The following is a 16,966-nucleotide window of genomic DNA, read 5'->3' on the forward strand; positions in this document are numbered from 1 at the left end:
AGCCCTGTCATTCAGAGGTGTTTTGTGGACCCCAGGAGACGTCACAATCCCAGGCTACGAACTTGCCGACAGGCTGACCAAACAGGCTATGCGGAAACCGCTCCTGGAGATGGGCATCTCTGAAAGACCTGCGTTCTGTCTTAGGCCGCAAGGTTTTTTGGCTTTGGGAGACAGAGAGGCATAATAGTATGCACAACAAAGTGCATGTCATTAAGGAGATGGTGAATGTGTGGAAGTCTTCCTTGCGGGCTTCTCACAGGGAATCTGTTGTCCTCTGCCGGTTCTGCAATGGCCATATGTGGCTAACGCACGGTTACCTCCTCCGTTGCGAGGACCCACCTCAGTGTTGCTGTGGCTCACAAATGACGGTCATCGACCTCTTGATGGACTGCCCACTTTTAGCCGCTCTGTGGCAGACTTTTAACTTTCCCAGCACCCTACCTTCGGTGTTGGGTGACAATGCCTCAACAGCAGCTTTAGTTTTACATTTTATTCGTGAGAGTGGGTTTTATCATTTCATCTGAGTTTTAGTGCATGTCCTTTGTCCCTCTGTGTCCTCCACCCTAGGGCTTTTAGAGTGGAGGTTTTAATGTGTTGCAGAGTGGCTGGCTTCTCCTTTTTTATTCTCACGGTCAACCAGCCATGGCTTTTAATCTCTTCTCCCTGTTTCTTGTGTCTCTCTGTGGTTTCCTTGTCCTGTTTTGTCCATTGCAGTGTTTGTTGCCCCTCTGTCATTCTTCTGGTTCTTACTTTCTCCTGTTATTGTGCTGTACTTCTTCGTTTTCTTCTTTCCCTTGGGTAATTGTTCTACTGGAAGAAGGGACTGATGGCCTTGCAGTTTGGTTCCTTTCCCTCCCCTTTCAATCCAGCCAACTAACCAACCAACCAACCAATCTTCATGCTTGTCATCGTCTTGGTGACGTTCCGTGTCTATTACTGCTCACCAGTCTCTGAATATGGTCGAGGGATTGATTTTTCATAGGAACCTCATCCTTCAAACTGATGAGGAACTCTTGGCTAATCTGGAGCGATGCGACATTCATTTTGTTCAACATGCACAGAAGAATCGTAAAGACCACTACACCAATATCAATGCCTTTATTTTGGATTTCAAGGGAGATACCTCCCAGAGGAGGTCAAGATTATGTTTTACTGATGTGACGTGAATCTGTACATCACGCCACTCATGAGGTGCTTTTGGTTCTTGCATTTTGGGCATATGTCTTCCCACTATATGGTGGACCATGTATTTGGTGACTGTGGACACTCACTCTGCGAGGTTCCGTCACCTGTCTGTGTAAATTGTCATAACCAACATTCTTCACACTTGCCAGATTGGCCAGCGTACAAGAAAGAAAAGAAGATGCGAGAATATATGTCCCTGGATCGTTTTTCTTATACAGAGGCTCGTCAAAAATATGACCGACACAACCCAGTGTCAATGTCTTCTACTTTAGCCTGTGTTGCATCCTTTCCCCCTCCTACCTCTTCCTTATCCCAGACTCAACACCCTCTCCTCTCCGTGCAGTTCCCACACCTTCCTTTCCAATTGCCACACCCCTCCTCTTCTTCAGCACATGCCAGTGATGAGGGACGAACCCCTCCTTCTGGCATCTCTCAGGCCAGAGGCCTGCTATCGTAACTTAGCCATGGGATGCACAGTTTGTCTCCTGCCGAGTTGCCTTCCTCGTTTGGGAATAGTAGGCTCAAGCCTCCCGCTTACGTTTTACCCATTGTCAGGCGAAGTTCCTAATGAACCTTGCACTGAATGGGAGCTTTTTCTGGCACTGTCTTCTTCCCATGATTCAGCTCCTGGCCCTTATTCCATCCATAACCAGATGTTTAACTGTAATTGGCTCCAAGGTATTTTCCCCCTCTCAATGGAGAGACAATATTGTGGTTCCTGTCCTTAATCCTGGCAAGGTTCCATTGTCCCTTGATAGTTACTGGCCCATCAGCTTGACCAGTGCTCCATGTAAGTTATTTGAATGGATGGTGGCCTGTCGGCTCATTTGAGTCCTTGAACCTCGGGACCTTTCATCTCCTTACTAGTGTGGCTTTTTGGAGGGATGGTCTGTCAGTAATCGTCTGCTTTGATTGGAAACCACAGTTCACTAGGCCTTTTCTCAGTGCTGCCACCTTGTCACAATTTTCTTCAATCTTCCTAAGGCCTATGACACAGCTTGGTGCCATCGCATTCTCCTTACGCTTCATGAGTGGGGTCTTCGGCGCCACCTCCAGATTTTTATTCACCGGTTCCTGTCCTACTGGTTGTTCAGAGTCTATGTTGCCACTGTTCCCAGCTCTCTGTGGATGCAGGAGAATGGTTTCCACAAGGCTCATTATTAAGTGTCCTTTGTCTAATCTCTATTAATGGACTTGTGGCCTCTGCCGGACTGGTTGGTCACCACTGCTCTGTAAGTGGATGACTTCTGTACTTGGGCTTGCTCCCAATCGGTGGGGGCTCTGTGGAATGACAGCTCCAGGGTGCCATCTGGCATGCTTCCAGGTTTTCAATTATCTCCTCTTAATTCAAGGATGGTGCATTCCAGTTGCCCCTTACTACAGTCCATCCTGATCCTGAGCTCTCCCTCGATGCCCAATGCCTGACTGTGGTCCCCCAGTTCTGTTCTTGGGTCTTATTTTTGACAACAAGCTTACTTAGTGGCCCCATATCCATCATCTAAAGGTTGGAGTTTTTTGTAAACCCGATACTCTTCGCTTCCTTGCCCACACCTCTTAGGTGCAGATCGTTTGACACTTATTCGGCTTTAGCGGATGTTGGTTTTGTCCTGTCTGGACTATGGCTGTCAAGTTCATGGATCAGCTGCCCCTTCCATGTTGCTTCTCTTATTCCCGGTTCACCATTTTGGCATCCATTTAGCCACTAGCCTTGTCAATAATCTTCTGGTTGATGCCGGGATCTCTCCCCTTTCAGTTCAGTGGTCCCAGCTCGTGCTTTCGTATGCCATCACTATCAGCTCTTCCTCTGCTCACCATTGCAATTCTATTCCTTTCATGGCTTCAGGCCATTGCCCACCCACTGTCCACCCTCGGGTGGGTTTACCGAATTGGCTCCGCCTCACTTCTCTCTGATATAACTTCCATTTGCCCTCCTTGTCCTCTCCTGACCACCCCTTCCATGAATAGTTCCTCAGTCACAGATTCAGCTGGATCTTTTCCAGGGACTGAAAGCCTCCATTGCTCCAGTGGTGTTCCGTTGTTTGTTCCAAACACTCTTACATGAATTTAGGATGCCATTGCTTTTTACACCAATGGCTCTAAATCCACTGATCATGTGGGATATGCCTTCATATTTTCCAGTGGCACAGAACACCATTTCTTGTCTGCCATGTGTGGGGTGTTTACTGTGGAATTGATGGCCATCTATCAGGCCTCACTTGAGTTTTGTTACATGTGGACTCAATGAATGGCCTTCAGGCTATTGCTCGGTGATTTTCCTGCCACCCCTTGGTCCCTGCCATCCACGACCTTTTCATTGATTTTGGTGATGCTGCTAGTTTGGTTGATTTCATATGGGTTCATAGATACATAGTTATCCCAGGCAATGGATTTGCTGATCATCTGGCTGGCAGGCGGGAGGGGGAGCACGACCACCTAACCCCACCCCCAACCCCCGATCTTCAGGGGCAGATTTACGGCTTTATATCAAGTCCCTTTTTGCTCAATCATGGTCTAGCTCTTGGGAGGCCATCCCCCCTTTTATAGTAAACTGTGCACTATCATGGAGACTCTCACCATGTGGCACCCTTACCTATGCCTCTCCTGAGTTAAGTCCCATAGTGCTCAGAGCCATTTGAACCATTTATGAGCCTTTCCTGACTGGAATCTACTATCCTCTGCTGTCTTTGTATTGGCTGACCCATGGTTTTTTATTCTGCAATCAGCCCCCTCCCCCCGTCTCTGCCCCTCTTTGTAGTTGCGTGGCTCCACTGATGGTGACCTGTTTTGCTGGACTGCCCCTGCCTTCTGGCCCTTTACACTAAATGTGCCCTCCCACCTTCCTTGTCTCAGGTGTTTGTGAACAATACATCTGTCCTCAGTTTTCTTCATGAAAGTGGCTTGTACCCTCAGTCATTGAATCTTCCTCTGGAATTATTCCCTCGGTCAGGCTTTGGTTATGGAGGCCTTGACCTTGCCTCCACACCAGCTGGGTTCTCCTCACCTGTTATGTACATTTTTACATTTTTGTCTAGTCCATTGTGCAGTTTTGTTTCTCCTTTTCTTTTGTCTTCTTCCCCTGTGTTGCCCCTGTTGTATTGTGATAATGGTATGGTATGGGTGTCGGGAGAGGTCAGTGGGGTGCCCCACTGCACGTAATGTTTCTGGGGCACCTCTGCTTTCCCTGTTTTCACCCACCCCCCTCCTATTCTTTCCTCTTCCTTCTGCCCTGACCATTCCTTTTTCCCTCTTTGTTTGCATGTTGACTGGGCTGTGTTGTTTCTGTTGTTCCTCCCTTGCTTCCTGCCGCCCTCGATCATGGGACCGATGACCTTGCTGTTTGGTCCTCTCCCCCAAATCAACCAACCAACTAGTTGGGGTACTCAGAGGAGGGTGCTTGCTATGTTCCTTGCCACCTAAAAACCCGATCATAAAGAGCAACGAAGACCATCTATGTGGAATTGCTTGTGCATTAAGAGGTTGATCATGACAATTTTTTGTCATCATCATCACAGGCAATGAAACATGGATTGATCACTTCTAACCAGAGACAAAATGGCAGTGCATGGAGTGGTGCCAGCCACCTCTCCTCTGAAGAAAAAGTTCAAAGTCTCAGCCTCAAGTGGTAAAGTCGTGGCGATAGTCTTCTGGGACTCTGACTGGGTAAATAAATGTAAATGTTGTGTGACTAGGGCATCCTGTCGGGTAGATAGTTCGCCGGGTCCAAGTCTTTTGAGTTGATGTAACTTCGGTGACTTGCGTGTCGATGGGGATGAAATGATGATGATTAGGACAACACAACACCCAGTCCCTGAGTGGAGAAAATCTCCGACCCAGCCGGGAATCGAACCCGAGCCCTTAGGATTGACATTCTGTCGCACTGGCCACTCAGCTATAGGGGGCGGACTCTGACTGGGTTATTCTGTTTGATGTCTGCCCTCATGGTGCAATGATCCACTCAGAAGTGTATATGCTACCCTCAGGAAATTGAAGAAATGATTTCAGTGTGTTCGTTGCTACAAAAATGCAAAAATTTCTCCTTCTTTATGACAATGCAAGGCCTCATACAAGTCTGCGCACCCAAGAGGAGCTCACAAAATAAATGAAAAGGACCAGTTTGCTTTTGTTCTACATTACTACTTCAGACATTTATCGAATATTGTCACCGAAAAAGTTGAGACATTTGTAAACAACACTGGAAGAAAAATTACACTCTAGATTGAAACAGAGACATACAGTAACAGCTTCGACAGTGTGGTGGTAATGCAATGAAAAAGTAAAAAAATTGAGCACTAAATAAATAAAAATGGAGTAAGTAAAAAATTGAACACTAAATAAATAAAAAACGGAGTAGTCAGGAAAAACTTTAACACAAATTAGGAACAGCATGCCTACATAACAGTTTTTATTAATAAACAAATAAAATAAAATTAGTGCTTGACAAGGCTACTTCAGGAGGTATAAAACAGGGAGAGTGATACACAAACCAATTAAAAGAAACAATTATCAAAGTAATTACAGAATACATAAGGAACTTAAACAATATCAATAAGATAAACAGAAATAAATAAATAAATGCAGGAAAATGGAAGAGTTTGAGGGAACATACAGTAAATGCAGTCTTTGAGAGTGTGGTGGTACTGCAATTTTAAAAGGTAAAAAGGCTGAACAATACACAAATACAAAAAGGAGCAAACAGGAAACATTAACATTATATTCAAAACTGTGGCTATGTAACAGTTTGCATTAAATAAACGAACCAAGTAAAATATAAACACTATTTGATGAGACAAGAACATGGGCAGTAAGAGGCATTGAACATGGGCAGTAAGACAAGTACCAGTTCAATTAAAGCCTTAACGATGTACAGTTGGTCTGTGGTGTGTGTACAGTTGGTCAATGGTGAGATCTAAGAAGTTTATGGATTTATTGCCAATCCCCATTGTGAACTGAATATTTTTATGTTGACTGTCTAGGTTTTTCAAAAATGTGTTGGGTTGTCTTGTAGTAGCAGTCCACATACATAGGACATCATCCAAATACCTAAACCAGTATTTGATATTTGCACTCAAAGGTTCTGTTTTTAGAAAACTTTGTTCAAAATGATCCATAAATATTTCAGCCAACACCCAAAGCTAAGCCATATTATTGTTTATAAAGAGTCCCTTGGAACTGGAAATAGTTCTGTGCCAAGCATGTCTAAGGAGCCAGTCTCAAGTCATTCAATTCCACAGGATTGACATTAGACTTGTGCATCAGCTCTGTCAGAGTATCAATGCATTCCACCACTGGTGTGTTGTTATAATGTTGTACTACCAAGAACTGACAGAAGATTCAGTTAACCTGAGCTCACAAAACTTCATTGGACTGTTCTTTGTCATCCTCTCTACAGCCCGGATCTTGCACCTTCCAACTTCCATCTGTCTGGCCCAATGGAGGACTGCACTCCACAGGAAGCAAAATTTGGATGATGAGATTATTGATGCTGCAGGACGTTGGCTCTGATGCTGACCACTTGAGCGGTACCATGCGAACATACAGGTCCTCCCCGTAATGTGGCATAAGGCCATCACATTGAATGGAAATTATGTTGGAAAAAATAAGGTTTTGTAGCCAAAAGAGTGGGGAATAATATGGTGTATTGGAATCTTGATTGAAACCAACCTGCTTTCAGAAAAAAGTGTTGCATTACTTGTTGAACACCCCCTGTAATGAGACACCTTTGTAATTATTAGTTTTTTTTTTTTTTGTATTGTCCTTTTTGTGGAGTAGGTGAATGAGCTTGCATTCCATCCCTGAGAGATTTTCTGTGTAATTCACATTTCTGTGAGATTCTTATGAATTTTCTTTGTGGTGTTTTGATTTTTAAGTTTCCTGATCTCAGCAATAATACCATCTTTCTGGGGGCTCTGTTGTTTTTAAGTTGTTTTATAATCTCCTCTGCTTCTGTGATTGTGAGTGGTTTTGAATCCATATTTGGCATGGGTTTTTTTTTTTTTAAGTTTAATTTATATTTAAGCTTCTTGCAGTTGAGGAGTTTATCAAAATATTTTTAAGAGTTTTCCAGTTTTCTGTAGTATTTGTTGCTAGATAACAATCTGCTCTTTTGAAGCCAATATTTGGGGGCTGATAACCATTAATATGTTTCCTGAAATTCTGTACAAATTTCTCTTGTCATTTCCTTCAGTTCTTCCTCGATTTCATTTGATCTACTTTTGTTGTATACTCTTTTCATCCTTTTGATATCTATTAAGGATTGTTTCTGAACTTTGTTGAAATCCTGCGATGTTCTTCTGTTACTGCTAAACTTCTTCTGTGCCTGCATTTTTCGTTCAGTGGTCTGATTGCAAGTTCATTCCACCATCTACGTTTTTGTTTCCTGAGAAGTTGACACCAATGCATTGCCTTCTGAACTGTTGTCTTCTTGAGGTCTGCCCGATTTTTACATTTTATTTTGATTAATTTCTGAAATAATTTTATCTTCATTTGTTTTCAGATATTCTGGCCCCATCTTGTAATTGTGTTCTGTATTGTTGGATTGGCCTAATCTTTACTTGTAGTAAGTGATGCTCAGACTCGAAGAATCCTTTGCGTGTTCTCACATTCAAAATTTATCTTGTATATTTGTTTGTTATTGCGACCTGATAAATTTATGTTCTTCCCTTTTGTTTTTGGTTGTTTTCCATCATTTTAGTTTTCTTCTTGAATTTTGAAATTGTTTTGACATAATTTTTAAGTTAAAAGTTTGACAATAATGTACAAGATAGTCTCCATTCTTGTCCGTGCAATGTTGTTTATGGGCATGTGATTCAATTGTACTTTTTCTTTTTGCCTAATTGTGCACTTAAGTCTCTTAATGCAATTTTAACATCTGTTTCTGGTATTTTGTTTGTTATTTTTTCCAAGTCTTCTCAGAAAAAGTCTCATACTTCTCTAATTGCTTTCTGTTGTGATCATTTGTCAGTGTGAGTGCATTGGTGATCATGCTTCTTTTGTTTCCTGATTTGGTTATTGTGAAGATCCTTTCTGACATTGAGCTGAACTCTAGGATGTTGTCTGTGATTGATTTGTGTACAGCAAATCCTGTGTCAAACATTGTTGGTGTTCCCCTTCTGACAGCAGGTTTTCTTTTGTGTGTCTTGTAGTTTTCTTTGTTGAAGTGGTTTTTATCTGTGAAACATGTCTCTTGTATAGTGAGGATTTTGATGTGAAGTTCCTGCAGTGTATCCACAAATTTGCCTAGTTTTACCAGTTTATTTGCATTATATGCCAATATAGTGTCTTCAAAATGGTTTTGAGAAACCCTGAATCTTCTCCTTTTCATGATGTTCCTGGCCCGCCAGAATCTACTTGCCAGGAAAGTCCAACACATTTACTGCAACTCTTGTTAGTTGATATCTTTCCTGTTGCTCCGTCATGCTTATTTGAAGTTGAAAGTGGCTGTAGTGATCTTTGTTGGAGATCGCAAATGTTAGAGACTTGATTGTTGAGATTAGATCATATTTGTGAACAGATACTGACCATGAGCTATTGGTTGCCAGACATATTGGGTTTAAGTTTGTGTTAATATGGGTATTGTATTTCCCCAGTAGCATCCATATTTGGGAGGCTTTTCCCTGTCCACCGCCTGAGGAGGTGCCTGATGTAGGATCTGACAATCCCACAATGAAATAATAGTCATTTTGCACAAAATATATGTAAATGCACAATATGTGAAAAAAATAGTTTATAAGTAAAATTTATGTGTTAAAATCACTTTAACTGACTCTTAAACAACTGACTTAACACAGTGCCAATCAGTTCTTTCAATTTCAGTTCAGAAAATAGCCACTTATAACATTTTACAAAAGGAATTGACAACTCTGTAAGGTGAAAGGCTGTACTACTGGTATGTTACCAACAAAGTGTCACTTTATATGTGCGTTAAAATGTGCAGCACAGGTTTTGTAGTTGACAGTGTGCATTCATTCCTGAGACAAAACTGCATTGATTTGAAACATTAACAAACCAGTTACCTGTTAACAAACTTGGCACAGGGTCATTCCATGTCAAGTCACCCAGGCCTTGACACCAACCATGTCAGATTTTGATGAAAATTGGTACAATTACTTCTTTTATCATCCTGAAAGCACTTGTAAAATTTTTTTGCTCTATCTCTTATAGTTTTTTTTATAAATTTTTAAAGTTTTTAGATTTGGCATTGTTTCAGCAGTCTGAAATCATAACTTAAACGTGTCCTCACAACTAAAAAAATGTGTATGTTAAAGAATACTCAAGATACCAGTATGAAATTTTGGAATAAGTTTGTATATTATATCTAAATGTTAAAAAAATTACCATAAAGATATATTAAAATCTTCCAAATGAAAAAAATTACAATTAGTTGTTGGTTTTTTTTTTTTTGTTTAGTTTTACAAAAACTGCAATATCTAGAGTCTCAGACCTGATAGAAAGCTCAAATTTGTTTTAAAATACTCTTAATTGTATAGGCTATTAGAGAAAAGAAAAATTATGTTGGCTTTTTAACCTGTTCAATAGTTATCTAATTTTTTAAATAATATTAATTATATTTTAAAAATAAAAAGTACCAAGTGACTTAGACACCAAAAATAAGTTTTTGTCTTCTTGGAGTAACAATGTATGCTTGGATTTTGTTTTGTTATTCCTGTGTTTTGAAGTAAAAAATTATTACAGTGTTAAATAGTGCTTGGATAGTATTTTATTAAATTTATTCGAACTTTCAGTAAGTACTGTTAGTTACAGAGATTCTTTTCCAATATCCTATAAAAGTAACCAGAACAGTAATCAGACAAAAAGTGAAATCAGTATGTCAGATATTCAAACCTGTAGCGTAGGGTTATTTAAAAAATCTGACTGTTTCCAAACAACCTACACACCTTCAAAAAAGTTACAACCGGTACCTGAATTGAGTGAGGAAGAAAAAAATTTGATCCACTTACGATCTGGAATTAATCTCTGTGAATTTAAGAATATATGTTCACACCACAGCTACTACTTTTTAAATGTTTTTGAAAAGTATCAAACAACATGTGTAGACCCACTAAAAAAAAAACACAAAAAGCCCATCAAAAGTTGTTGAGAAGTGTAGGCTTGGATCTTTCTAAACAATTACAGACAAAAAATAGTAGCATAAAACCTGGACAAAAGCTTTGCTCAACATGCCGTAACTTTTGTGAGGAAAAATTAAGAGTTGAAGTCAAAGGAAGTGAAACAGATGATGAAGTCATGGTTGAATTAGAATCATTGGAATCCAGAAATGAATCCCTCGTACAAACAAACATAGCTATTGATAATTTAGGTTTAACACCGATAAAGCTTCATGGCTTGTCAGAACAAAGTAAAGGGTCTTATTTTAAAAGGAAGGTTAGTAGTATTGAAAAGACTGCAAAAAAAGGCGGTTTCAAAAGCATTAAAATATGATGCACCAAGTTCTGATGATGACGAAGAAGATACAAGTGTGGTTGAGAAAGCAAAGGATTTTGATGTAATGATTTCTCTTATGAAAGAGAAGATGTCATCTGTTGGAGGTCTAGAAAAATCCAGATTCTGACCTTGGCTCCAGATTCTTGGAGTCGAAATAAAGTGATGAAAGAATTTAATGTAAGTGAGTACATGGTGCGACAAGCTAGAAAGCCAAACTCTGAAAAGGGTATTTTGGAAACTCCTGGTCCAAAAAAAGGTAAAACTCTTTCTGAAAATACAGTAAGACTTGTAACAGATTTTTATGAAAAGGATGAAAGTTCCAGAGTGCTACCTGGAACAAAAGACAAATTAAGTGTTCAAAAAAATGTGTACATGCAAAAAAGACTCATTTTGTGTAACTTGAGAGAACACTATTATTCTTTCAAATGGGATAATCCTGAGGTAGAAGTAGGATTTTCAAAATTTTGTTTCTTGAGACCTAAATGGTGTATCCTTGCTGGTGCTGCAGGCACACACACTGTATGTGTATGCAGTATCCACCAGAATGTTAAACTATTATTGGATGCTGTGAAAATTGAAGAATCTTATAAAGACCTAATTAAGATGCTTGTGTGCAACACGGAAAACCAAAACTGCATGCTACATCATTGCGACACCTGTCCTGCAAATGCTGCACTAACTGAGTACTTAACTGAAAAACTAAGTGAAGATTATGATTTAGAAGAAGAAATTGTAATCAGTCAGTGGGTTAACACAGACAGGGCATAAATGATCAAACAGTCTATCAGTGTTGAAGACTACATTTCTTTATTGGTTAGGTCATTGGTAAAGCTCACCCCGCACTCGTTTATAGCAAAATCCCAATCAACAGCCTTCAAAAGATTGAAAGAAGACCCACCACCCAAAACAGCAATTATTGTGATGGATTTCAGTGAAAATTATTCCTTTGTTATACAAAATGAGATCCAAAGTTACCACTGGAATAGAGGTGGTTGTACTCTACACCCAGTTGGAATTTTCCTAGGATATGAGGAAAACAATGTTTTTGGTTCCAACCACTGTTTTATTAGTGATGACCAAGAACATGACACTGGTTTTGTTAACTTTGTACAAAAAGAAATTACAAAGTGGCTGTCATTACATCATACTGACATTGACTCAGTTCACTACTTTACAGATGGTTGTGCTGGGCAGTACAAAAATAGAAACAGTTTTAAAAATTTGACTGAACACTTGAGAGACTTTAATTTGAAGGCCCAACACTCTTTTTTTTGCAACAAGTCATGGGAAGTCAATTTGTGATGGCCTAGGAGGAACTATTTAAAGAATTTTAAGGAAAGCCAGTCTACAGCTTTCGGATGAAGAACAAATAATGACAGCAATCGATGTGTACAAGTTTTGTGAAAAAAATATTGAAAACATTCATTTTCACTTTATTGACAAAAAAGAAGCTGATTTGCTACGGTTAAAACTAGAAAAACGTTTTTTCAGCAACCCGAACCATTCCTGGAACAAGAAGTTTTCATAACTTCAAACCACTTCCAACAAACAACCTTGAAATTAGAAGGACTACAGATAGTGTAAAACCCTCCTTAGTCTTTTCTTTCCATTCTTCTTCTGATTGGGTTCGTGTTGAACCATGCAAATCATGATGGTAACTGGTACTTTGGACAGGTAAAAACAATATTCAATGATGAAGAAGATGCAGAAATTCTATTTCTACATCCTTCAGGACCAGCTGCATCATTTTATTGGCCTGAAAGAGAAGATTCTTGCATAGTGCCTTTGGAGCACATAGTCTGTGTAGTAGACGCACCTCAATCAAGCGGCACTGGAAGAATGTATTACTTCAAAAAAGACTGTATCAAAAGAACTGAAAGCTCTTGGATGAAGTGGAAAAACAGTTTGAATCAGCATTAATGTTTATTAAAAAGACAAAATTACTCAAAAAATTCAATGTTTCAAGCAATCAGTTGGGTTATACATAAGTGTTGTAAGAACACTATCTTTGTACATAATTCTAATGTAATCTACTATAATTAATAAACATGTTAAAAAGCCATCATTATTTTTGTTTTATCAAGTAGCTTATATGTTTAAGAGTAAATTAAAAAAATTTGAGCATTCTATCAGGTCTGAGACTGTAGATATTGCAATTCTTATAAAACAAAACATCCATTAAAAAAAAAAAGAAAAAAAATACATATATATTTTTTTTCATAGAAAATATTAATATATTTTAATAGTATCATTTTTATCTTCAAATATGTATAATAAATAAACTTGCTGCAAAAATTCATGATGTTATCTAAAAGAGTTTTTAAGATAAGCAATTTTAAAGTTTTGAATACAAATTAAATTTACCATTTCCGAAGGTTCAGAAAACGCAAAACATAAAAACTTTAAAAATTTATAAAAAAAACTATAAGAGATACAGCAAAAAAAAAATTGCAGGTGTTGTCAGGATGGTATTAGAACCATTTGAGCCAAATTTCATGAAAATCTAAGGAGGTGGGTGTAAAATTTATTTTTTATTAGGTGATTTGATATGGAATGACCCCACAATGAAATTGCAAAGATGTTCATTCTGTTTAAAAGGGCAGTAGTTATGGCATAATTCAGTTGGACCTAAATGCAAAATGACATATTATGCAACAGAAAAAGACTTACAAAATATTTGATCTGTATATAGTGTTCATTTTCCCAGTAAATTTGGTGAATTTTCAGAAAGCTCAACTTACATTGTTTGTTTCAGGGCAGCGAACTAGCAGAGCTGACAAAAGAATGTCAGAACAAGATATGGGAACGAACATTGCATATGATAAGTGATCAAAACATGACACAGCTTGCAAAGGACTATTGTTCAAGCCAGTTGATACAGAGCCTTGGCTGTCAGCCTTCATCATCAGTTGTGGGTAATATATTAGCCTGTATGATTGATAAACAGGAAAAGATAGAAGAAGATAAATGTCATACATTTGTTCAGCGTATGGAATGGATTGCTTTTAGTGACTTCAGAATGATGCCAGCATTTTATAAAGAGTGTAGTGGAGATGTGAAAACTTTTCAGTGTGGACGACTTCACACAAATGAGGTAATCATCATTGTATATAACTCTCTTACTCCATTTTCTCTATAAAAAAATGGAACTGAGACAGTGAACTCACAGTCTTATTTATTTATTTGTGTATTTATTATAATTTGAGCAAATCAGCATGATGTGTTAATGCACTTCTTATTTCTTGTCATAAAAAATGATGGCTGTTATCTTCTTTAGATTACAGGAGACATACATTGGGGTGATATGGAAAATGTTCTGTTAGCTTGGAGCTCTATGAAATAGAAAGCCTTATAATGCTTAGCATCCAACAGCACTATGTCTTGTAGATACATAATGATTGGCATAAAAAGAGTAGCACCCAGAAGAACAAAGCAGATTTCACTCATTGTTGGCAGACAGTTAGATAGTACTACACACATGAAATGATTACACTTCCAGCTTTGAAGGAGCAACATCTATTATGCTACACAGCCACAAATCATACCTGTTAGTATGGCATCATGCCCACATGGTTGTGACTATGTGTGTCCAGACACCACATCTTGGAGTTGTATAGGTCTTGGATGTAATTCTGTGATACTCCATCCCATGCTATTTGCACACGAGTGCACAGTTCCTGAATACTGATAGACGGGGGTGGAATCCTGATGACATGCTCAATGGTGGTCCCCACATTCTCAGTTGGGGAGAAATTGGGTGATGCCATTGGCTATGGCAGTGTGTCCACAGCAGCAATGTATGCTGAGGAAGTGGTTGCAGGATGATGACGAGTGTTGTCCTGTCGAAATAGGGCATGGGAATGGGCATTCTCGGATGGCAGAGCCATCAGCTGCAGTACCTCCTCTATGTACATGTGGCTCTCACGTAAGAAAATTTGACCGTTAAAGGTCACCACAGAATATTGCTACACACACCATCGCATGAGGATGTGTGCTGCTCCTCATGGCACTCTCCACTGCACCTCCAGACACAGACTTGATGTTGGTCGCCGCCTCTAAGGCAGAAACAGGACTCTCACTACAGATGACTGGTCTGCAGGGTCCCACCTTAGTTGTTGCCCACATCGGGCCTGTGGAGCATCATCCTGTGGGGTTGTGAGCGCCAGGTGTCAAAACAATCAGTATGCGGTGAACCATTTGTAATGCAACTGCCTGCCAATGGTACTAGCACTTACAGGATGTTGTATAGAAGGCAGAAAAGCCCACTGAATGGCCACTCTTATTACCGCTGGATCTTTCCCCACATGGTGAGATCCTCTCCTGGAACTGCAGGTTATGTAGCAAGAGTAAGTTGATAGAGGAGCAGGAGCATAAGATCTGTGCCCTTCAAGTGCAGTTCAAAAACACACAGGAGGAGCTAGATAGGATGAGGAGGGAGAAGGGGGTTGGGGAATGGGAGCTGGCTGTTGGCAAGAGATCTGCTAGGAGAAGGAGATTTTCAGATAGTTTTACTATTGGTGTTTGCAATAGATATGACCAACTGTCAGTCTTGTGCAGAGGAATCTCTAGTAGCTGTAGATGTAGGAAGTATGCAGCAGACCTCAGCAGTTACGGTGGCTAGGACAGTTGCAAAGTCTAAGAGAAAGAAGAAGGTTCTACTGTTAGGTAGTTCTTGTGGTAGAGGTGTAGGCCAGCAGTTGCAGGAAGTGTTGGGGAGTGAGTACCAGGTCACCAGCATTGTGAAGCCTAATGCAGGATTGGCTCAGGTGACTGTTAACATAGGGGGGTTATGTAGGGATTTTACTAAAGAGGATCAGGTAGTGATTGTGGGTGGGGCTGGTAATAGTAGTGATTGGGATGGGGAGTATGACATAGATGGTGACCTGTAAAAGATAGCCACTCAGACTGGCAACACGAATGTGCATTTCGTGGAACTGTTTCAGCGTAACGATCGGCCTCATCTTAATACAGCCGTAATAACATGAGACTTGGGGGTGTGCTGATGAGAGAAGGCATGAGTCACATTTCAGTGGCGTCGGTGGAGTCTATCAGTAGGACGGGTTTAACTAGACATGGCCTGCACCTCAACAGATATGGAAAGGGGAGGTTGGCAAAGCTTATAGGTGACAGAATAGGTGGGGGTGGTGGGATCACTCACGGGAAAATTCCTGTACTAGTGGGTGTTAGAGCTGCACCTTTTTTTAGATTGAAGTCAGCTGATAGGTATTCCTGCTTAAGGGAAGTCTCTCTAACAAAGAAACCACTTTTGACAAAGCTTAGGTATCCGAGTAATGAGGGAATTAGTATATTTCATCAAAATATACAAGATATTAGAGATAAAGTTAGTGAACTGCTTTTAGATGTTGACTCTGAAATTATGGGTATATCTGAACACTTCTTACATAAGGAGATAATTCAGAGGCTTCCTTTACCAGGATAGAGGTTGGCTGGCAGCTTTTCTAGGAGCTCTTTGCGGTGTGGGGGAGTAGCCATGTATGTGAAAAACGGTATCCCATTTGAGTCAATTGATGTTTCAAAGTACTGCACTGAAAAGGTGCTTGAATGTTGTGCAGGTGTGGTTAAATTTAGTAGAGTTAAACTTCTAACTGTTGTTATTTATAGATCCCCAGACTCCGATTTCACAACATTTTTGCTAAAGCTAGAGGAGGTTCCTGGTTCACTTTATAGGAAATACAAAAAGTTAGTTATATATGGTGACTTCAATATTAATTGTATAAGTGATTGTGCAAGGAAAAGGACGCTGGTAGACCTCTTAATTCATATAATCTTATGCAAATCGTATTCTTTCCAACGAGAGTGCAAGGGAACAGTAGAACAACCATAGACAACATTTTTGTTCATTCCTCATTACTAGAAGGGCATTCTGTTAGCATAAAGGTGAATGGCCTTTCAGATCATGATGCACAAGTTTAAACTCTAAAAGATTTTTGTGCTACAACACATGTTAAATATAGTTGTCAACTTTTTAGGAAAGCTGATCCAGTTGCTGTAGAGACGTTTGTAAACCTTATCAAGGAACAAGAGTGGCAAGATGTTTATAGTGCTGATACAGTAGACGATAAATATAATGCTTTCCTCAAGACTTTTCTCGTGCTCTTTGAAAGTTGCTTTCCATTAGAACGTTCGAAATATGGTACTAGCACAAACAGGCAGCCTGGGTGGCTGACTTGAGGGATAAGAATATCCTGTAGAACAAAGTGACAGTTATATCAAAACGCTAGAAACAGTCAAAATGTAAATGGAGCAGCGCATTACAAACAGTATTGTAAGGTGCCTCAAAAAGTTATTAGGAAGGGAAAAAGTATGTGGTATGCAGATA

General features: G+C 39.7%; 1 protein-coding gene across 1 annotated transcript in view; it reads left to right on the plus strand.

The window, feature by feature from the left end:
- The window catches only part of LOC124776288 (Golgi apparatus protein 1), a 160,809-nt gene that overhangs the window by 15,783 nt on the left and 128,060 nt on the right, over nucleotides 1-16,966 (plus strand). The window contains exon 2 of the mRNA XM_047251197.1: nucleotides 13,382-13,720. Coding sequence (XP_047107153.1) covers nucleotides 13,382-13,720 — 339 coding nt within the window. The remainder of the gene's footprint in view (nucleotides 1-13,381; nucleotides 13,721-16,966) is intronic.

The sequence above is a fragment of the Schistocerca piceifrons genome, chromosome 2 (genome assembly GCF_021461385.2).
Source record: "Schistocerca piceifrons isolate TAMUIC-IGC-003096 chromosome 2, iqSchPice1.1, whole genome shotgun sequence".
NCBI classification, from domain to species: Eukaryota; Metazoa; Arthropoda; class Insecta; order Orthoptera; family Acrididae; genus Schistocerca; species Schistocerca piceifrons.